General features: G+C 43.7%; 1 protein-coding gene across 1 annotated transcript in view; it reads right to left on the bottom strand.

Moving 5' to 3' along the window:
* The window catches only part of LOC122944139 (vitellogenin-1-like), a 100,564-nt gene that overhangs the window by 63,771 nt on the left and 13,712 nt on the right, over positions 1-23,081 (bottom strand). Inside the window, exons 5-9 of the mRNA XM_044302368.1 lie at positions 14,904-15,065; positions 14,663-14,811; positions 11,213-11,366; positions 8,730-8,887; positions 6,396-6,555 (exon numbers count right to left, since the gene is read on the bottom strand). Coding sequence (XP_044158303.1) covers positions 6,396-6,555; positions 8,730-8,887; positions 11,213-11,366; positions 14,663-14,811; positions 14,904-15,065 — 783 coding nt within the window. The remainder of the gene's footprint in view (positions 1-6,395; positions 6,556-8,729; positions 8,888-11,212; positions 11,367-14,662; positions 14,812-14,903; positions 15,066-23,081) is intronic.

Raw genomic sequence — 23,081 nt, 5'->3', positions numbered from 1 at the left:
TCATTAGAAAGGTCATGAGAAATGAGAGTGAGCAGAAATGAATCCCAAAATCACACTCATAGATATAGGAACATCATTCATAGGATATATACCCGCTTCAGGACACTCTGATTTTCTGTTTTTGCATTTTCGTTTTTATACCCTGTCTTTCCAAAAGCAATGTTTCTTTAATTTTTCAATTCACATACAGGTGAAACTCGAAAAATTAGAATATCGTGCAAAAGTCCATTTATTTCAGTAAGGCCTCATGCACACGACAGTTTTTTTTCACGGTCCGCAAAAACGGGGTCCGTGGGTCCGTGATCCGTGACCGTTTTTTCGTCCGTGGGTCTTCCTTGATTTTTGGAGGATCCACGGACATGAAAAAAAAGTCGTTTTGGTGTCCGCCTGGCCGTGCGGAGCCAAACGGATCCGTCCTGAATTACAATGCAAGTCAATGGGGACGGATCCGTTTGATGTTGACACAATATGGTGCCATTTCAAACGGATCCGTCCCCATTGACTTTCAATGTAAAGTCTGGAGTTCTTTTATACCATCGGATTGGAGTTTTCTCCAATCCGATGGTATATTTTAACTTGAAGCGTCCCCATCACCATGGGAACGCCTCTATGTTAGAATATACTGTCGGATATGAGCTACTTCGTGAACCTCAGATCCGACAGTATATTCTAACACAGAGGCGTTCCCATGGTGATGGGGACGCTTCAGGTTAGAATACACTACAAACTTTGTACAAGACTGCCCCCTGCTGCCTGGCAGCACCCGATCTCTTACTGGGGGATATGATAGCACAATTAACCCCTTTAGGTGCGGCACCTAAAGGGGTTAATTGTACTATCATATTCCCCTGTAAGAGATCAGGGCTGCCAGGCAGCAGGGGGCAGCCCCCCCCTCCCCAGTTTGAATATCGTTGGTGGCACAGTGTGCCCCCACCATCGCCCCCCCTCCCTCTATTGTATTAAATCGTTGGTGGCACAGTGTGCCAACCACCATCGGCCCCCCTCCCTCCCTCTATTGTATTAAATTGTTGGTGGCACAGTGTGCCAACCACCATCGGCCCCCCTCCCTCCCTCTATTGTATTAAATCGTTGGTGGCACAGTGTGCCAACCACCATCGCCCCCCCCCCCTCCCTCTATAGCAGTAACATTGGTGGCAGTGTGCGGTCTCAACAGTAGAAGATTCATACTTACCTGCTTGCTGCTGCGATGTCTGTGTCCGGCCGGGAGCTCCTCCTACTGGTAAGTGAAAGGTCTGTGCGGCGCATTGCTAAAGAACTGTCACTTACCAGTAGGAGGAGCTCCCGGCCGTTCACAGACATCGCAGCAGCAAGCAGGTAAGTATGAATCTTCTACTGTTGAGACCGCACACTGCCACCAATGTTACTGCTATAGAGGGGGGGGGGGGGCGATGGTGGTTGGCACACTGTGCCACCAACGATTTAATACAATAGAGGGAGGGAGGGGGGGGCGATGGTGGGGGCACACCAGGGGCTGACTGGCAACTTTTGGCCCAGGGGGCAAGTAACACGCAGAGGCCCACTGAGCCCCCCTCCTGCTTACCCATTTCCCCTGCCTCCTCCTGACCCCCCCCTTGACACTTTCGTCAGCCATGTAAATTACAACACAGGAAAACAAAATAAACTAAGGATGCTCCGATATATCAGCCGCCGAAACATATCAGCCGAAAATTGCATTTTTGGTATAATGCCGAAAGTGTAATTTTCTGGCTGATACAGTGTTGCATCCGTGTATTCTCTCCTACCCGCTGGGCGCTGCTCTGTGTCTCCCCCCCCCCCCCAATGACACCTGATGACTTTTGCAGAAGAAACTGTATATTGTGGGGCACGGTATATGCTATGTGTGTATAACATAAACATATTTCATATGAAAACTTACAATTACTTGGCTTGGCCCTTGGGGATCTCGGACACCTCCACACTTTGGCCGGGGGCTCGGCGGAGCTGATGTGTTTATCCTAATGAGAAAAATATCATAAGGATTTGGAGAAGGGGCAGAGGGATAGCAGAGCAGGGAGAGGCTGGGGCTGCTACTAGGGGCTCATACCATGGGGGAGTAATAAAGCCCACCATAATGCTCCCTTCCCAGTAGTAATAATTCTCCTTATAATAGACAGTGCCAAAAATACACCCTTGTAATGTCCCCAGTTGAGCTAATGTCCCCATAGTGCCCCCTATAATCTGCCAGTAGCCAATAGGCCGCCCTATAATCTGCCAGTAGCCAATAGGCCGCCCTATAATGTGCCAGTAGCCATAGGCCCCCTATAATGTGCCAGTAGCCATAGGCCCCTCTATAATGTGCCAGTAGCCATAGCCCCCCCATATAATGTGCCAGTACCCATAGCCCCCATATAATGTGCCAGTAGCTATAGGCCCCCCTATAATGTGCCAGTACCCATAGCCCCCCTATATAATGTGCCAGTAGCCATACCCCCCCATAATGTGCCAGTAGCCATAGCCCCCCTATAATGTGCCAGTAGCCAGATAGGGCCCCCCTATAATGTGCCAGTAGCCAGATAGGGCACTCACTATAATGTGCCAGTAGCCATATAGGGCCCCCCTATAATGTGCCAGTAGCCATATAGGGCCCCCCTATAATGTGCCAGTAGTCATAGCCCCCCTATAATGTGCCAGTAGCCATATCCCCCCCTAATGTGCCAGTAGCCATAGCCCCCCTATAATGTGCCAGTAGCCATATAGGGCCCCCCTATAATGTGCCAGTAGCCATATAGAGACCCCCCTATAATGTGCCAGTAGCCATATAGGGCCCCCCCTATAATGTGCCAGTAGCCCATAGGCCCCCCACTATAATGTGCCAGTAGCCAGAGAGGGCCCCCCTATAATGTGGCAGTAGCCCATAGGCCCCCCCACTATAATGTTCCAGTAGCCAGAGAGGGCCCCCCTATAATGTGCCAGTAGCCAGATAGGGCCCCCCTATAATGTGCAAGTAGCCAGATAGGGCCCCCCCTATAATGTGCCAGTAGCCAGTAGCCAGATAGGCCCCCCTATCAGTAACAGAAATGAGAAGAAGGAAAAAAAGCCAGTCAGACTTATACTTACCTCCTACCTCCAGCACCTTCACTGAAATACTCCCGTCCCGCCTCCAGCGCTGCTGTCGATGTCCTTACTTTACGGCCGCGTAGCGGCTCAGTCAGGCGGTGCGATGACATCATCGCGTCGCCTGCACCGGTCCGGCGGCCTCTCTGATAGGCTGCCGGCCGCACGCCTCCCCCGCTCCCCGTCTCCCTCCGCAGGCTGCAGTGACATATCATTCTGGCCCAGCCAGCCGGGACAATGAGCTGACAGAGAGGCCCGGGGGGCAATTGCCCCCCTGCCCCCCGGCCCAGTCCGCCCCTGGGGCACACTGTGCCACCAACGATATTCAAACTGGGGAGGGGGGGGGGTCTGCCCCCTGCTGCCTGGCAGCCCTGATCTCTTACAGGGGAATATGATAGTACAATTAAACCCTTTAGGTGCCGCACCTGAAGGGGTTAATTGTGCTATCATATCCCCCTGTAAGAGATCGGGTGCTGCCAGGCAGCAGGGGGCAGTCTTGTACAAAGTTTGCAGTGTATTCTAACTAGAAGCGTCCCCATCACCATGGGAACGCTTCTGTGTTAGAATATACTGTCGGAAATGAGTTTTCACGAAGTGAAAACTTAGATCAGAAAAAGCTTTTATGCAGACGGATCTTCGGATCCGTCTGTATGAAAGCAACCTACGGCCACGGATCACGGACATGGATGCCAATCTTGTGTGCATCCGTGTTCTTTCACGGACCCATTGACTTGAATGGGTCCGTGAACCGTTGTCCGTCAAAAAAATAGGACAGGTCATATTTTTTTGACGGACAGGATACACGGATCACGGCCTCGGCTGCAAAACGGTGCATTTTCCGATTTTTCCACGGACCCATTGAAAGTCAATGGGTCCGCGAAAAAAAATGGAAAACGGCACAACGGCCACGGATGCACACAACGGTCGTGTGCATGAGGCCTAATGCAAATTAAAAGGAATTGCATTAATGCAGCTTAAAATTTTGGGAAAAGGTTCAATATTCTAGGCTCAAAGTGTCACACTGTAGTCAGCTAATGAATCCATACCCCCCTGAGCAAAGGGGACCTCAAAATTGTGAGTTTGGGGTTTTATAAGCTGTAAGCCATATTCATCCAAATTATAACAAATAAAGGCTTGAAATATCTCACTGCCTGTAATGAGTCTCATATAATAGTTTCACATTTTAAGTTGCATTACTGAAATAAATGAAATTTGCTTGATATTCAAATTTTTCGAGTTTCACCTGTAGCTGTATGATGGCTTGTTCTCTTGCTGAACAAGTTATACTTTCTAATGGCACCATTTCAAATTGCATACAATATAATAGGAACCTGGAAAAAATCTAATTGGGTGGAACGGAAAAACAAACAAACCAAAAAACGCAATTCTGTCACAGTTTTATGGCTTTCGTTTTTGTGGCATACCATACTGACCTGTTCTGTCATTCTCCGAGTCAGTACAATTATAACAATACCACATTTATAGAGTTTTTATTTTTGTTTCAATACATAAAAAAATTAAATCTTTGACAAAAAAATTATTTTCTTTGCATCGTCATATTCTGACCTCCATATATATATTTTTTAATTGTTATGTCTAGAGAGCTGTGCGAGGGTTCTACTTTTGTGGTGCCAACTTTAGTTTATATTGATGCCATTTTGGATTGTGTATGAGCTTTTGATCATATTTATGAAATTTTTTGGGGAGCATAAGTAACAAAAATTGGCAAATCAGCATTTTTTTTTCGTTGTGGCATTCACTGTATGGGATTCATACATTTATATTTTAATAGTATGGACATTTTGGAACATGACAATGCCTATGATTTTTATATGTTATTGTTCATCTATTTTTATTTTTAATATGGCGATTTGAATTTGTACAATTTAAAAAAATATATTTTTAAAAAAAATTTTTAAGTAACCTTAGTAGAATTGAACATACAATTGACAGATCACTTCTTCCATAGACTGCGAAAAATTACCATTGCAACCTATGAGAGATTCAACACAGACAGGGCTCCATTGGAACATCACTGTGGTAAGCCTTTGAGCCTCTAGTAGGCTACCACAGCAAATGAACGGCTCATCCGCTCTACACTTGGATGAGCTGTTTGGAGCACAGCGCTCCCAGTAAAAAAGCCTCTCAGATGCAGTGGTAAAATGTGTGCAGTGTTAAATGTCTGTGATCGACATTATCGCCGATCACAGACATTGCCTCTGGGTGTCTGCTGGAGCAGCTATGGCGCCCACTCAGCTTATGAGTGGACACCATGTCTAACTTCTGCTGTACATTTACAAAGGCTTTACAGTCAAGAAGACCCATGAATCAAGAACGTTTGCCAAAATTGTGGCTACTTAGATTGGAAAGAAAGAAGCTCAAGGAGGACTTCATTACTATATAGCAATATATCCATGGTCAATATAGAGAACTCAGTCAGTAGCCATAAAAAGGGGTCATCTACTATGTCTACAGAAAAGAAGATGTCACCATCATTATAGACAGAATTCTTTACTGTAAGAGCAGTGAGACTATGGAGCGCTCATCCAGAGGAGGCTGCGATTATTATTATTATTATTGACTTGAATTAAAAGATCCCTGAATGCCTTTAAAGATATAATATTACAAGGTAATGGAACTGGGTTATTGGAGATAGGATACTGACCCAAGGTTTTTTTTGGGAGTCCAAATTTGGAGTCAGAAAGGAATTTTTTTTTCTCCTAAGATGAGGAAAATTCAGAGAGGGAGAACATACAAACTCAATGCAAATTCCTAAAAATGACTCCAGCATCCAAAATGTTGTGCTGATTAATTTCATGATATATCTATAAAGGGGAGCTCTATCTAACATATATAAAGCTGGCTGCTTGCAGCAAACGCTAACCACATACGGATTTAAACAGCTAGTATTAACCCAGAGGAAGCTCTATTAAAAGGGTTCTCCAGGACTAGAAAAAGATGGCTGCTTTCTTCCTATAACAGCCCCTACACCTGTCCATGGGTGGAATCTGGTATTAAAGCTTAGCCCTATTCCCTTCAATGGAGCTGAGCTGCAATACCAGACATGACCTGTGGACAGGTGCGGGGCTGTTTTGGGAAGTCTTGGACAACCCCTTCAATCTCTATGCAGTAGACTCTTGCTAGTTGGGGCTGCAGATAGTAGCCATGATAGTGTTATGATCAGTGTGCTGGGGCCCGTAGCAGTCAGTTACCCTGCCACTATGATGCTATAATTCAGCAGTAGAAAGAAAGTAGAGAGAACTACAAAGTGTGACTTTCAAGAATTCAGTTTAGATGAACTACGACATGATGTTCAGTACCTTAGCTTCTGCTATTGCTTCCCGATCCGCTTTAATTAAATGTAAAGCCAGTGGTACAGCCTGTGCTGCTTCAAACTCGCTGAGTTCTCGGAGCTTCACTTTTAAAAACCTTAGTGACAAATGATTACCGATGGCTGGAACTGCATCTAAAAACCAGCGTCTGCAAAGAAAAGACACAAAGGACACTCTGAAAAATAGATATAGTAAAATTCTGTCAACTGGACCTCATAGGCACAAAGATTAGCAGATATCCCTCACTAGGAAGAATGGGGAACCTTCAAGTGTAATACTTAATTTCCCCTGCGGGAGTGATGTGGGGAAATTAAATCCTTCCTGACTATTCTCCTGACTATTGCACCTGCACCCAGCTCTTCTATTCCGTTGTGTCATACTGGTTACTTGTTTTGACCCAGACATAGTCTTAAAACGGTGTAGCTCAGGGGAAAGTCCTCATATACATGAGCTCCTTGCTCTCCCCCTTCTAATTTCTTACTGTATACAGTAGAAGAAGAGAGCTGTCAATCATGCATGGGCTGGTGGGAGCAGACACAGCCAAGGGTGTATCTATAGGGGGTGCAGAGGTAGCAGTCGTTACCAGGCCCAGGAGCCGGAGGGGGCCCGAAGATCCTTCTGCCACATAAGAAGACACAGGTATTATAGAGAGTGCATGCCGGCCTTTACACCTCTGGCTGGAGGGAAAAGGTTAGGTCAAGAATTAGGCATTGGGGTAAAGGGGGGGGGGGGGCGTTTCAATTTTTTCCTCAGGCAGCACGAAGGCTATGTGCTTTCCTATCCCTGGCCACAAAGCACTGAGGGAAGGGGGGGCCTAAGATGAACTCTTGCCCCAGGGCCCATGAGCCTTTAGCTACGTCCCTGGACACAGCTCCTGACTATCAGGATACCAGTGCTGGGCAATTTGCAAGTAAGCCATTGCATCTCCGCCAAGCACGCCAGTTTTTTTTTTTTTTTTTAATGGGGGGCAGGCAAAAAGGCGCTGCCAGGTCCTTCTGGCGGCCTCTTATCTCCTGCAGGAACAAAGGATCGGGGAAGCTTTTGCTTACTCTTATATTTTCCATCACAGGAGAGTTTGGACACATCCATGCACACTAATATATCAATCTTGCCACTTTAGGGTTAAATTGCTCTTTGGTCTGAAAAACTTTCATGTGATTCTTTGATTTTTCTTAGAATAATCAGTGATCGAGAAATGCAACTGCAATATGGCAGAAGACGTTATCCATCCAAGTACATCAAATACATGTAGACGTGCGGCGGCGTACATTCACTTGAGCTGCAGTACCTCAGCACGGCCACTACACAGCGCATGGAGCTGTCTTCTTCTACTCTGTTGACTGTTTTCTACTCTGTTCACTGTGGCTTAAAACAGCTGATGGGTCGGGGGGGGCCAGGCGTCGGACCCCCACTGAGGATAGACCATCAACACATTTAAATGTCTTTGATGTATGCCAAGATGTATTTGATGTACTTTCATATACTGTGTAACATCTTCTGCTGTGCCTTCTGTGCATGAATGCTCTTTTTATTGTAGTACACAGTGTACGAAGATGGCGGAAACATCTTTTTGGTAGGGGCGCCACCGAACTGAGGATAGGTCATCAATACTTGGAAAACGCCTTTTAAGGAGGGACAAAAAATAAAGTTCCTTATGCGATTAAAATTTACAAGGAAACAAGGAAAGGTCAAAGGTCAAGGTCACACAAACGAACTAACGCAGGATTCTAGTTTGTCCTACGAAATGCCGTCTAAAAAAATAAACTCTATTAGGTCTCATAAAAGTATGTGCTGGAATACGGGATAACTTGGATATTACTGGAATACCCCTTTAAGTGACAAAAACATTGGGAGAAGAAATATTTTTTTCTAGTCGTCTTATTTATTTATTTTTAGAGACATTCGTTATTCATTCCGTCATAATAGAGAGGACTCCCCTGCATAACGGAAACGGGATGGATCCGTTTTGCAGCCCATAGACTTCTATTATGACGGAATTAATAACGGAATGCCTCTAAAGGCATTGTCGTATGCATTCCGTCATAGAATTGCGTTATGGTTCGTGGTAACGGAATCCATAACGCAATTCACCCTTTACCAGTAAACGAAGCGTGAACGAATTTCAAAATATGAAATTCGCTCATCTTTATTTTCAGTAATAAGGTTGTTAACCCTACATGGCACGTATGTACAGTATAAGGATATCCCATTGCCTGACCCAATTGAACTGTGATATGGTCAAGTTTTATTTAACCTAAAACTAATAAAAAAAATGAAAAATAAAAATTTGCTAGCATGCATGATACAAATTTTCGATTTTACCTGTAATGAGTCCTTCCAGAATATTGTTTCCATAAGCTTTCGAGATGTTCATAGTCTGATACTCGCAAAAGATGCACCATTTCCATATACTTCTCTGGAGATGACAAAGACGACGGTCCTACAATGTGTTGTACTAACTGATGCATACGTTCATTAATCTGTAAGAGAACAGAACATAATTGTTCAAGATGGTTACAGAGGTATTTCAGGATTTTACTATTGATGGTCTATCCTCAGGAAAGGACATTGATATCTGATCAGTGTGGGTCCGACACCCCGTATCACCACTGATCAGCTGTTACCTGGTAGTTCTGGCGATGGAAGTGGCGGAACTACACATCTCCGTCTATTGTGTAGTGGACCGAGCTGGTTACTGCAGCTCCATCCGCTATATAGTAGACAGAAACTGTCACCTACAGGTGAAACTCGAAAAATTTGAATATCGTGCACAGTTCATTTATTTCAGTAATGCAACTTAAAAGGTGAAGCTAACATATGAGACTCATTACAGGCAAAGCGAGATATTTCAAGCCTTTATTTGTTATAATTTGGATGATTATGGATTTCCGCTTATGAAAACCCCAAAGTCAAAATCTCAGGTCCCCTTTGCTCAGGGGGTACGGATTAATTAGCTGACTAGAGTGTGACACTTGGAGCCTAGAATATTAAACCTTTTCACAAAATTCTAATTTTAAGCCGCATTAATGCAATTCCTTTTAATTTGCATTACTGAAATAAATGAACTTTTCCTCGATATTCTAATTTTGCGAGTTTCACCTGTATAGTAGACAGAACCTACGTCCCCTGCCGGAGCTACTCTACGGCTGGTTGCTGGGGTGTCAGATCAGATATTTACTATCTATAGAAATATTAATATCCTGGAATATGATGTTATTTTTAACATATCCAATGTATCCTACAACTGACCACAGATGACTGGTTCAATCGTCATTAACTCTTACAATCCCAACAACCGTGCACAATAGATTTGTGCAGCAATTGTCTATCGTACCAGTGGCAAAAATACATAAATTGTCACATACACAGTCGAGTCCCATTATTATGGCCAATTCTTTACTTTCAACGTCGGCAGCTTGTAGCTCGTGAAGGAAAGTTACATGTCGTGAGCGGGCTTGGTGGGTATATAATGTGTGCAATAGGCTGTCTGCACACATATACCTTGTTACTGTCAGAACTGCTAAAAGGGATTATTTTTGGTTTTCGGACCAAGGGTGGCTGTATTTCTGAAACTTTGTGAACTGTTCTCTACTGCTGTGGGGAAAGTGTATGGGGAGTGGGCAAATGGCACCATTGTTAGGAAACTGTGGTGCACCTCGTGTCATTGATGTGAATGTCAGCTATGGTAGTGTGCAAGTGTGGACGACACACTACAGTGGAGCATCTCACTGAACCAGGGGCTATCAGACGTGTGTCTAATACAACAGCTACCCTCCTGTGTATGGGACTCCAAAGCAGAAGGATGGTCACTGCACCTCTGCTAATGAAGTTGCATCAGCAGAACAGACTTTAATTTTTGGGGCAGTATCGTAATTGAATCTCCAGGGTTGTCTTCTCCAATGAGTCACTTTCTCTGCTTCATGGAATGGATGGACTTTGGCTTGTCCGTAGAGATACATCAGAAAACAAACATCCAGCAACCATTGCTGGAGGTGGCAGCATTATGGTCTGGAGAAGGTTTTCACAGCATTCTCTGGGCCACTGATCCATGTGGAAGCCACTGATTTGGGTAGGAATCCATCCTTGCAGATCACATACACCCATACATGGTGATTGTTTTCCCTGAAGCAGTTGGGATCTTCCAGCAAGATAATGTGACATGTCACACAACTAGAAATGTCCAGTATTGGTTAGAAGTGCATGACCAAGGCTTCCAAGTACTACCCTTCCCCCCCCAATTCCCAGACTTAAATCCAATTGAGCATCTGTGGAACCATCTCGATCCTCGTGTTCGCTCTATGGAACCCCCCCCCATGTACCCTTCAGCAGATGGCGGATGCACTGCAGTCATTATGGCTCCAGATACCTGTGACAACCTACCAGTCACCCCCAGTCCGTCTAGCTGCTGTCTGTGCTGCACTCTGGATATTAGCTACTGGTGAAAAATATATGATTGTACTGTGTATAAGGTCATATTGACCTAAATGTCCGCTGGTCTGCCAAAGTAGAGCTGGCAGAGACCCTTAAACTGTTGACTTAACAGTTAATTTTTTTTTATTAGAAGACTGTGTTGTGTCTGTAGCTTTACAGTAGATAAGGGTTTATACTACGTTACATTTATCGCCTTTTATTCACAATTATATGTCACTTATAACGGCAGCGAGCGTGGCTGTCCCCAGGCAAGCTGCATTGCCATTTCACACAGACGCCAATTATATGTAATTTTTCTTTTTGTTTTAATGGAAGAAAATGCATAGTGCATTGAAATACGAAGAATGGTCTGCATATTCCTGGCAGTCACGTACCTGGCTTTCTGTGTTTTTTGTTCTTAACAAGTGAATAGGAGTTTGAATCAGTTTCCTCTCAAAGTGATAGCGCAGTGACTCTTTGGTAATATAGTCATTATTCTCCGGGGTCGAATGAATCTGCTCTTGAACTGCTTGTAACACAAGTCTCTGCCTGCGAACAATGATATGAATCGTGTGCAGTATTATATAGGAATTTCTACACCCTGAATAAAACAAGCTCCTCTGCTGCACAGTGGTGGATTTGCTTCTTTGTTAGAGACTCAGTATTTTCCATTTAAATATGGGGCTGCTGCTAGAACTCAGGCGTGCGCTTTATTCTACAATACAATCTAGGGCAGGATTCATCCAAAGCATTTTTGCTAAACTGGGTTAAAGTAGATGACAGGGATTTGAATAGTTTTGCTTCGAATTATATGGTACTCTGCGGTTGGTCTTGAAACACCTTTTCTCATTTCTTATACATTTATCTACAGCAAGCTAGATAATGATAAAGGGGTTGTCTCGCAGAAACAATCCCTGTTTGTATGCTATATCGGAGCATATGGATGACATAGAGGGGGTTCCTTCATTTCGGACCCACCTCTATGACCCAGAATGGACAGCTGCTCTGTAGGAGCATCCCCTCTTCTGGCGGACTCAAGCCGACCATATATTTTAAAGACCGACGTGCAATCGTAAAGGAGAAATGGTGGGTGGCGGCTGCTTCCCTCTACAAAAATGTTGTTTAATGGGGTATTTAGCTGCAGCTGAGCTGCAGAACCCTAAAAGATGACTACACAGTAGACAGAACCTTGTGGTTCTGGCTCTGTCCACTATCAGTTCCAGTGCTGGTGGTGGCCACAGCTGATGGGTGTGGGTTCAGAGTGTTGGACCCCCACCAATCGGGTAGTCTCGCGAAAAACAATCCCTGTTTGCATGCTATATCGGGGCATATAGATGACAAAGAGGGGGTTCCTTCATTTGGGACCCCCCTCTATTAGCCAGAATAGACAGCTGCTCTGTAGGAGCATCCCCTGTTCTGGCAGACTCAAGCTGACCATATATTATATGGTCGGCCATTAATTTTAAGGACCAACATGTAATAGTAAAGAAGAAATGGTGGATGACAGCTGATTCCCTCTACAAAAATGTTGTTTGATGGTGGTTTCAGGGGTGGGTGATTAGCTGATCGTTCTGTGATCAGAATTCTGAAAGGGATTGTCTCTGATTAGACAACCCCTTTAAAGAGGCTTCCCGGGACTTAGATATTGATGATCTATCCTCAGGACAGGTCATCAACATCAGATTGATGGGGATCCAATAACTCATACTCCCACAATCAGCTTTGTTGGGCAAACATCGGAGCCAGAACTGATACACTGGACGGAGCAGGAAAAAGATTCGTCCGTCTGTGTACTTAAATGGGAACTGAGCTGCAAAATCCTAGAAGATGATTAGACAGTTGACAGAACCTTGTGATTCTGGCTCTATCCACTGTATCAGTTCCAGTGCTGGTGGTGGCCACAGCTAGTGGATGGGCGTTCTGAGTGTTGGACCTCCACCGATCTGATACTGATGACCTAGTCAGAGGATAGGCCATTTATATCAAAGTAGAGGAAAATCTGTTTAATATTCTGCAGACCATGCAGCTGCTTAGTGGTCCTTGGACAATGGGGGCCATCTTGGGTTGGTCCTATCCACTTTGTTATTGGGTAGAAATTATCCAAACAGGATTTCCTTCTTTATATTAATTTCATTGTTAGCAAAAATAGTGTTGGGACCCTAATCCCTTCCAAGTATGGAACTAGTCTGGTTAACTGCTTTGGGAAATTTTAAGTATGGCTGTAACTAGTGTTGAACAAATTGAAGTATCCGAAGTGGATTTCGATCAGAATTTCAGGGAAAACTCAATTCGCCCCAAAGCCGAACTTCCTTGTGCTCCGTGGTAACAAATCATTTTTCCCTGACGTGCCCTAAAAAAACCATACTCACTTCATCCGTTTGAGCGAGAAGAGGCCCCCACAGCCATCTTGATTGAAAATCCCACACAAAATGTCTTGCGCTGTGACTAGTGTTGGCCGAGCACCAAAGTGCTTGTATGTTCAAGTAGAACACTTCCCGATACTCGGGTGCTCTACAGAGCACTCGAGCACAATGGAAGTCAATGGGAGAACCTGAGCATTAAACCAGGCACCCCCTGCTCTGAAGAGGGGAGGGTGTCAGGACTCTAGTTCGGCTTATGAGTCCCTGCTCTGACTTCATATATAGTTATGTCAATATATGGAGTCAGTGCTTGGAGACACCCAGTGTATTTAAATCCAATTTAGCCTCTATTTCTGAAATGTTTCTGGTGGGATTCAAACTCACAATCTTCTACATTATAGCAAAGAATCTTAACCACTACACTATAGAGCTGCATGGCCACTTGCTTTAAAAAAATTAGAAATAAAAACAAATGAGACTTCTGCTGTAGAGGAATACTTACTAGTAGTAAGTATTCCTATACAGCAGAAGTATCATATTTTATTTTATTTTTAGCAACTGGCTATGCAGCTCTATAGTGTAGTGGTTAACATTCTGGGCTGTAATGTAGAAGGTTGTGAGTTCAAATCCCCTCAGAAATAGAGGCTAAATTTTATTTAAACATATATATAAGTTTTTAGCCATAATATATTTACATATATTATTATATGTTTAGAATATATAATATATTATAATATATGTAAATATATTATGGCTAAAACATCAGTAGTAGTTTCCCACATATTATGCATTCATATATATCAGAAGCATAAAATATATAAATTTAATGTAGACTCTATTTCTGAAAAGTTTCTGCCAGGATTCGAACTCACAACCTCCTACATTACATCCCAGAATGTTAACAATTACACTATAGAGCTGCATGGCCAGTGGGTTAAAAAAAAAATAATAATATGAGACTTCTGCTGTATAGGAATACTAGTAAGTATTCCTATACAGCAGAAGTCTCATATTTTTTTATTAAAATTTTTTGAGTAACTGGTCATGCAGCTCTATAGTGTAGTGGTTAACATTCTTGGCTGTAATGTAGAAGGTTGTGAGTTTGAATTCCGCCAGAAATTTTTCAGAAATAGAGTCTAAATTAGATTTAAATACACTGACTCGAGCATCGTGCTCGAGCACACGCGATATTTGGCTGAGCTGAACTGCTGTGCGGCCGAGCATGCTCGCCCAACACTAGTGGTGATTTATGACATCACCACGCTGGGCAGCGTGATGGCGTCATCAAGCACTGCTCTGGATCTTCAATAAAGATGGCCTCCATTTTTATATCAGATACCAGCATCTGAGGGGGTTTAATGACGAGGGGTTGGCGAAATCGCCATTCCCCGCCATTGCACCTGCTACTTACAAAGAAGTAACAATACACAAAACAGTAGACATAGGCATTATCATTAGTAAGATGTAACGCGTTACAGACTGTACCTTGCTTCAAACACCATGGAGCCCTCAAGTTCATTAAATGGTGTGAACTGGTGGATTTCTCGCACCTCTGCCTCCAGCAAACGACCTCCCATCTCTGTACCCTTGACCTTATAATTGTAGGTAGTTGTTGCTCTGGAATTTTTGTTTCTCTCAAGAAAAAAAGTTACAGAGACAATTGTCATTTAAGAAACAACAAAACTAGGAAAAAGTCCATGAAAAACATTCAACAGAATGATCCTACCTTCTTACAGCTGGCACAAGTGTGGAGATAAGCATTGCCGATGACCATCTGTTCCCTGTGCTCGCAGTCATTTAGGTCTATTGATTTGGTAATGACCAATTGGTTTGTTTTTTGGTCTTCTTGAATCAAGTAGTTGTTATTGCAAAAGCCTTGAATGCCATTCTGCCATGAGAAAAAATCAAATCCCATAAATTTCGCAATAATGCCCTACATAGCTATGCACTACACATCAAAGATGTCATCTACTGAATATAACCATCCACTAAATAAAAGCTTACAGACAAAGATGTTAGCATATGGTGGTAGACCAGTAACGCAGTACAGGATTAAAAGAAATGGTTGCTTCCACGCCAGACTCATCCATTGGTTGACTGGTATTGGAGCTCACCTCCATTGAAGACAATGAGACTGAGATGTAATACTACACACAACCGGTGAAAAGGTGAGGTGCTGTTTTTGGATATGGCAATGGATAGGCACAATTCTGCCTATTTAGACCTAAGGCCTAGATAGGGAGAAGTTGCTGTCATAGTGAAGAGTTATCCTCTAAGATGCCCAAGTAGAAATGGATGGCAACTGGACCAGTTTTACTACTCCCATTCTCTATGGGACTACCGGAAATAGACGAGCACTGTACACAGTTCCAGAGAAGGAACGGAGCAGCAGGGTTCATGCTGGACCTGCCACTCCATCAGATCGGGGGGATGGGACTGCTGTTCTTAGGATTGGTGGGAGTACTAATGATTGGACCCCCAGCGTTTAGTTAGTTATCCTCTTTCCTATGGACAGTGGATCAATTCTAAACTTGGCACAACTCCTTTAAAGAGATTTTTCCACTGTTTCTCCACAAACCACGCAGAAAACAACAATCATGTCTCATCTACATGAAGGCAAAGCTGGTGGCCAAGAGCAAGTGCAGGAAAAATGGAGCACCAAAGGTCAAACCCCCACCATTCATAACGCCATAGTATATCCTAAAACTAATATTAAATGACAGTAACATCCCTTTAATATTTTGCATTAAGTCATTTGACCTTAAAATATGAAAAGTCATAGTTTAGTTTAAAAAAGTAACAAAAGAATGAAAACAAAATCCCTAATGATAGATAAAGACACCTACGGTACCTACAAATTAGAGTGACACAGACAGGACATTCAAGAGTTAAAAAAACAACAACTTCACAGTCAAGGTTACCTATCAGTCCAAACTGACCCAGTGCATCCCAGAAGAATACTGTAATGTACTGTTCATGAAAAAGTTGATAGAACGGATCATCAGTCTGGGCAGGATTGGAGATTTTAGCCTAAGGCCTAGAAGCCAGAGCCCCTGGCAAGTGCTATTTCAATGGGACAGTCATAAGCAGACCTTCCCCCAGGAATAAAGCACAGGATAGCTCAGGACATCCTTGAACACAGTAAAGAATATTGAGTCCCTTTTGTCTGCCAAAGTGAATGTCGAGACTATGTGAAGTTGTGGGTTGTTTGCTAATAAACTATTAATAAAAAAAATGACAAAAAAAGAAATTCCAGTATCTATGTCAATTAACTATATGCCCCATACAGATCAGAATTGGAGGGGCTGTCAAATATTTTTGGGTGATCATCAGAAACATGACCAACAGGCCTTATAGAACACAAACTGTAATATGGGTCTGCTGTAAAAATCTATATTCAGGAGTAGAGAATCCAGTTCAAGTCTGAATAAATTTGACTCAAATCAAAAATGTCTTCCTCTCCGCTGTCTCTGGATTAGCCCAAACTGAATCACACAAAATTCTGATTCTCTACAATCAAAATTTATTTAAAAAAATAGGTCAAATTTCAGAATTTCAGAATCGGTCCTCTATTCATTGAAAATCAAAGAACCCAATAGTAAAGTTAAGGGTGATGGGGTGATTAAGCTGAAAGAGTCAAACTGACTTTGAAAGGAAGGGCAAGATGCATGCTCAACCAATATGTTGTTTAAACTCCTCCTCATTGTAGTCATGCTGTGAGATAGAAATGGACATGGAACCCTTGTGGATACTTGATAAATGTCTTTTGTGAACAGCCCCTTTAAGTAAAGAAGCATAAATAGTTCAGTCCTAAACTTGTGGTTGAACATACTGTAGATATTTTGTAGGATAGTCATGTGTAGAGGGGGTGTACTCTCAAGAAAAATGTTAGCGATTGGTGTCAACCGGAGGCACTGGGCATCTAAATGAATGATGATCTACCAAACACCTATTAAGTTGAACTTCAAGAACCAAAGGTAGTGGACACATTTTTGGTTTCTCCACAAAGAGCTTGTGTCCCATCCCAGTCAATGCTGCTTGAAGATATGTTGAGGGCAAGAGAAGTTTTCCTATCTCTAAAAAATGCCGGATCCGGCATTTCGGCAAGTGTTCCGGAATTTTGGACGGAGATAAAACCACAGCATGCTGCGGTATTATCTCCGTCCTGAAAAGGCAAAAAGACTGAACTGAAGACATCCTGATGCATCCTGAATGGATTGCTCTCCATTCAGAATGAATTAGGATAAAACTGATCAGTTCTTTTCCGGTATTGAGCCCCTAGGACGGAACTCAATGCCGGAAAAGAATAACGCTAGTGTGAAAGTACCCTAATCTTACATCAACTACTCATCTCAGCGCCTTAAAGATTTAATGTCAAGGTCTACAATGTGTATTTGTGTTGTAATGTCTTTCTAACATCACGGCGTCTTTAAAGCATTTTGAATTCCTTTGTTCGGTTACATGTATTATGTTTTACTCACAATATCCCAACCTAAGTTTGTTACTTTCAGGACTACAACATATGAGCCTTTATGCATCACCTATCGTGTATTTCATTGAAGTACCCTTTCAATATGTTTCTCCATCTTTTATTAGTTAGGGAACACAATGTTATCAGGATCTACACAGTTGACCCAGAAACAAAGCCATCAATAGATATAATTTTGAAGTGGAGCGATTCATATATCAGTATTTACCTCTCCAGCTATGTCAGGGTAATCATATATTGCTTGGTAAATCACTATTGATGTCGATTGCCATCAATCTTGCATTTATATTAGATTTTTACCCAAAGTTCTGGCCCAATGGCAGTCAAGCAAGCAGCCCAAAAACAAAGGTACATTTCCTACTGGAAATGAGCAACCTGCCAACCCCAATGTCTTCATCTTGACTTTGGGTATCTGTAACCCCCAAAGAAGCTGCACTCTTCCTGCATGAGGGGCCTGCCAGGGTGTCTAGGTGCAATGTGTCAGCAAGAAGGAGGTGGAACCAAAGTTCAGGAGACTGTTGGCGAATTTCTACACTGTAGTAGACAGAGAGTCTGGTGTGTGTCCTGGTCAGAGAAATAGCAGAAAGAGAGTTGTCTATAGACCAAGGTGGGAAAAGTTAGCCACCGAGTGTGTCCTGCTCTGTTCAGAGAGAAAAAAAAGCTGCAGAAGGCTGCAAGCTGAAGTCGCATTACTGAGCCAGACCACAAGCTGTGTTCCAGCCCCATAACAGAGAAGTGGATTGCAAGAGGGGAGCAGCGTGATATCAGCACAAGCGCTGCAATTAAAACTCAAAGTAAGTTTAAGTAATTAAGTTAAAAAGGGCTGTTGAACTGTATCCTATAGAAGATTATTGATTGCTTTGCGTTGCTGTGGTTGACCCTGACAACTGAATATTGGTTCTAGAGACTGTTCACATGTAGCATTTAAGAGACACTCTGCTGGTTGCACCTGTCACATTATTTGTTGTATCATGCGGTTATTCAGTAAAGAATTGCAGATTGCATCACTTTTCTTAGTGTCGTTGTCATCATCCACCTGCAACGTTACATATCTATAAACCCTTCAATATCTTTCAACATTCATTTGCAAAAGTATATATTAATTTCCATGAAGAGTGTTTGATAGTCAGTGAAATAACCCTTGGTGATATCAAGGGAGCCCATGTAGGGGGCTTGCAGTAAGTTTTCCTTTTTAGCAACCTACCCTAAAACTGGTCATGGACATATGTATGAAGACTAGGGGTCTCATACCTATGAAGATTGGTCTTCCACCAATCACCAGAACAGAGGTCCTCGAGTTCCCTATTTGACTGCAGCAGTAGCAACCACCCCTCTGTTCACTCTCTGTGGGACCCTGCCAGTCCCATAGAAGTGAATGGAGCAGTGATTAACACAGGGTAATTGGGGACGCCTTCCTCGTGAATGGTGGGAGTGCCAGCAGTCAGATGCACAGAGATCATACATTTATTATGAGGAGTCCTATCGGATGGATGATAAATATTGTTCATGGTTCGACATCTTCAAACTTCCCTTCGCCTTGGCCAAAGATTCAGTTTGATGCCCTAGCCATAAATACATTAGCTAAGACAAAGTGGCCTACTCCAAGCATCCATGGTACCCAACACGATGAGCATGTGTTCTACCAGCCACTCCTAGCTAGTCAGTAACAAAACTTGAGACTTCTCATTCAATATTATTGTCCCACCTTTTGTACCAACCCCTACACTGTACCACCTTGTTCCTGCCACCTTCCACCATATGCCTACAAGAGTTCATGGGTAGGAACAGGGTCGGCGTCAGAACCCGGCAAACCCGGGCAAGTGCCGGGGCCCACTGTAAGTTAGGGGGCCCACTCGTCTCCACGGCGGCCCCTTTAAAATGTTTGCAAGAAATATTTGCGCAGCGCAGCGCCTGCTCGCCGTCCGAGCCATAATTATTCATGTTGCGCAGCGCAGCGCCCGCCCCCTCTCTCACGTAATCCTCTTCTCTTCTGACTCCGAGTCCAGGCACCGCACGCCGCACAGATCAACAAATCCAGCGATGATCCTCATTTGAGTCTGACTCACTGTAAGCCCGCCCCCAGCCAGCAGCAGGCCTGATAGCCGAGCCCAGAGGAAACCTGGAGGAGCTGAATGCTGCTGCTGGACTCGTTTTAAATTTAGAATTAAGGTGAACTAGTAACAGTCACATACCAAGACCAGTTCATGAATTTTTGCCAATAAACTGTATAATTGATTTCATGTGTTCTGGTATTTTCTTATAGGAGTTTATATTGTGTTTTAGGCCGAATGCACACGTCCGCGTTCCACGGCTGTGAGCGGTCCGTGGTACCCCGGCCTGGCATCCTGCTAAGAGCAGGAGCGCACGGCGTCATTGGTTTCTGCTATGACGCCGTGCGCTTCATGCCGTCGCTGCACTACAGTAATATACTAGTATAGATCATACGAGTGTATTACTGTAGTGCAGCGACGGCATGAAGCGCACGGCGTCATAGCAGAAACCAATGACGCCGTGCGCTCCTGCTCTTAGCAGGATGCCAGGCCGGGATACCACGGACCGCTCACAGCCGTGGAACGCGGACGTGTGCATTCGGCCTAAAACACAATATAAACTCCTATAAGAAAATACCAGAACACATGAAATCAATTATACAGTTTATTGGCAAAACTTCATAAGAGGAAATTTTCCTCTTATGAATTTTTGACAATAAAGTGTATTATTGATTATCATTTTCTTAGGAGTTTGTTTTAAGCCTCATTCACACGGCCGTTGTGTGCCCATGGCTGTATTGCGGCCCGCATACGGCAGGTCCGCAACGCAATACACGGGCACCGGCCCATGTGCACTCCGCATCACAGATGTGGACCCATTCACTTGAATGGGTCCGCAATCACAGAGATGCAGAACGAACGCATGGATTGGAAGCACTATGGAGTGCTTCCGTGGTATTTCTGGCCGTGCCTCCGCACCCCAATAAAATAGAACTTTTTTAAAATAAATTTTTTTGCGGGGGGCGGACGGTTAACGGACCCATTCAAGTTGAATGGGTCCGGATTCGTCCCGGCCACTGCATGGACGTTGCCCGTGCATTGGGGACCGCAACGGATGCACAACGGCCGTGTGCATGAGGCCTAAGGGCTCTTTCATACGAGTGGATGCCGGGCGGGTAATCCGCTGCGTGAAAGAGTGCCAAGCCCCGTCCAGGACAGCAGAGACACGGAGCAGTAACATGACTGATAATGCTCTTTGCCTCTCTCTGACATTTTTACTACAAAATGACAGTGAGATACAGTTGTCACTGTGATTTTGTAGTAAAATGATCACAGAGAGGCAAAGAGCATTATCAATCATGTTACTGCTCCGTGTCTCGGCTGTCCTGGACGGGGCTTGGCACTCTTTCACGCAGCGGATTACCCGCACGGCATCCGCTCGTATGAAAGAGCCCTTATGCCCCTTGCAGAGTAGCGTTCCTCCCGCAGCAAGTCCACATCGCAGCACCCGGCCCAACCTCCCAGCGCTGCCGGAGGTCACATAGCATTATATTGATTGATCTAACCCTTAAAGTTCTGGAATGTATTGGATAACTGGCATAATGCTGTTAGTGTCATCTAATACATTCCAGGACTATAAGGGTTACATAGCATCATAAATCAATATAATGCTATGTGAATCCCATCAGTGCTGGGAGGTCAGGCCGGGTGCTGCGATGCGGACTCGCTGCGGGAGGAACGCTTGTCTGCAAGGGGCCTTAGCATAGGGGGGCCCACTGAGGCTTTATCGCCCAAGGGCCCACATGAACCTGGAGCCGGCCCTGGGTAGGAAGGCCAGAACCAGAAGATGTTCTACCAATATTTTTAGGTAGATATCTGCACCTGTATTCTCCCCTAGGCTATACAGATTTTAGGTACAGTAGGACAGAGTAGATCAAGCTTGGACACTTGAAATGGCGATATCTTGGAACAGGAACTGTTTTCTTAGCATATAACTCCAAAGTGATACGGCATATGCCATCGTATCTGAGGGATAGCATTTAGTCTGAAAGAAACATGTTCCCTCTGAAAAGAAATGAAACTTATGCCTAGTATTTACTTTATTACCTTGCTCTCTCTTTGCTCATAAAAGAACTGTGTTCAGGACTCAAGTCTCCTTGGAATAACAATATGCCCTTCATGTGCATCTTAACATATACATATTACACTTCGGTACAATAAGTGAACCTATCCCTTTTTTTTTTTTATATCTTACAAAGGCCGCATATCCCATTCATCATCTCTCCAGGTACCCTTGCCCTATGATGACCCCATTCTTACACATAGCACTTTCTTGTTCTGCAGATTAAAGCTCCTTGCCCAGAATCTCAAGGATGGACCTCTGCACTTGCCATTGAGTGATCCATCTCAAAGGTATTTCTCTTCCTCTCTTATGCTGATGTAAAGATCATACCCTGATTTAAAATACAGATTCTCATTAACATATTCCAGTCTCTCAAGACAAAGCATTTTTTTTCAGCAATCATTCACATTCTGCTGATAACATCTGTCTCCGAGCAGCCACAAATCCTTCTTTATGGAGAACTGTCTTGCTTATATGTCAATGTTTTCTTGCGGCAAAGGCTCATATATTCACAACGACATATTCTACCCCTCATTAACCAGCATGTGTTCCCCCGCTTCCCATAATGACCCCATATGGTGCTCTACAACTGTTCCCCACGGGCCTTAATCAAGAGCTGAAGTTCGACAAACCAGTACAATTTCCAAAAATGGCCGCTATCTTCTTTGGTGACTTGTGACCTTCTAAGGTATTGTTTCACTTTGGATAGACTGTTCAAAGTGGACAACCCCTTTAACTAAAAAATATTATATATTATAAAAGTTATATCTGAAAAATACACTGATCACAGAGTGTCCGCTGCTGCGAGCCCCGACGATCATCTGTAATCTGTGAAGAAACCAGGAGCAAGTATAACTGGGCATGCTAGGTCCTCCAGAGCGAGAGACGCTCTTTATTTCTGATCTCTGCTCAGGCAAATAGGGTAGGCAATACAGGAGATCCCTTCCCATTCAATTTCATTCCCTAATAAGATATTTCATAATGAATATTCCAAACAAGACAACCCGTTTTCAGCATGTAGGAAGCTAGAGCAAAAGTGTGTTAAGTTAAGTTGAAAAATGGAAAAGGGACAGAAAGACAGCTTAAGAGAGAACATGCAGCTACCCAAGCAGACATGTCAGATATCAGTTAGAGCAGTAGTAAGAACCAACTGGTGACTGGTCACCTTTTGGTACTTAAGGCACCTTTTCCTGTGGGAAGGTGCCTGAGCAATAGGTTGTCTAGTTTGTAAAGGTGTGCCGTATTCATTTGTCTGCCCATGTGCCGACTTCTGCTCGCTTCTGGATTTTGACCCTCCGCTGC

Source organism: Bufo gargarizans, chromosome 7, assembly GCF_014858855.1.
Source record: "Bufo gargarizans isolate SCDJY-AF-19 chromosome 7, ASM1485885v1, whole genome shotgun sequence".
Classification (NCBI taxonomy): Eukaryota; Metazoa; Chordata; class Amphibia; order Anura; family Bufonidae; genus Bufo; species Bufo gargarizans.
This window is presented reverse-complemented; position numbering and strand designations above follow the sequence as displayed.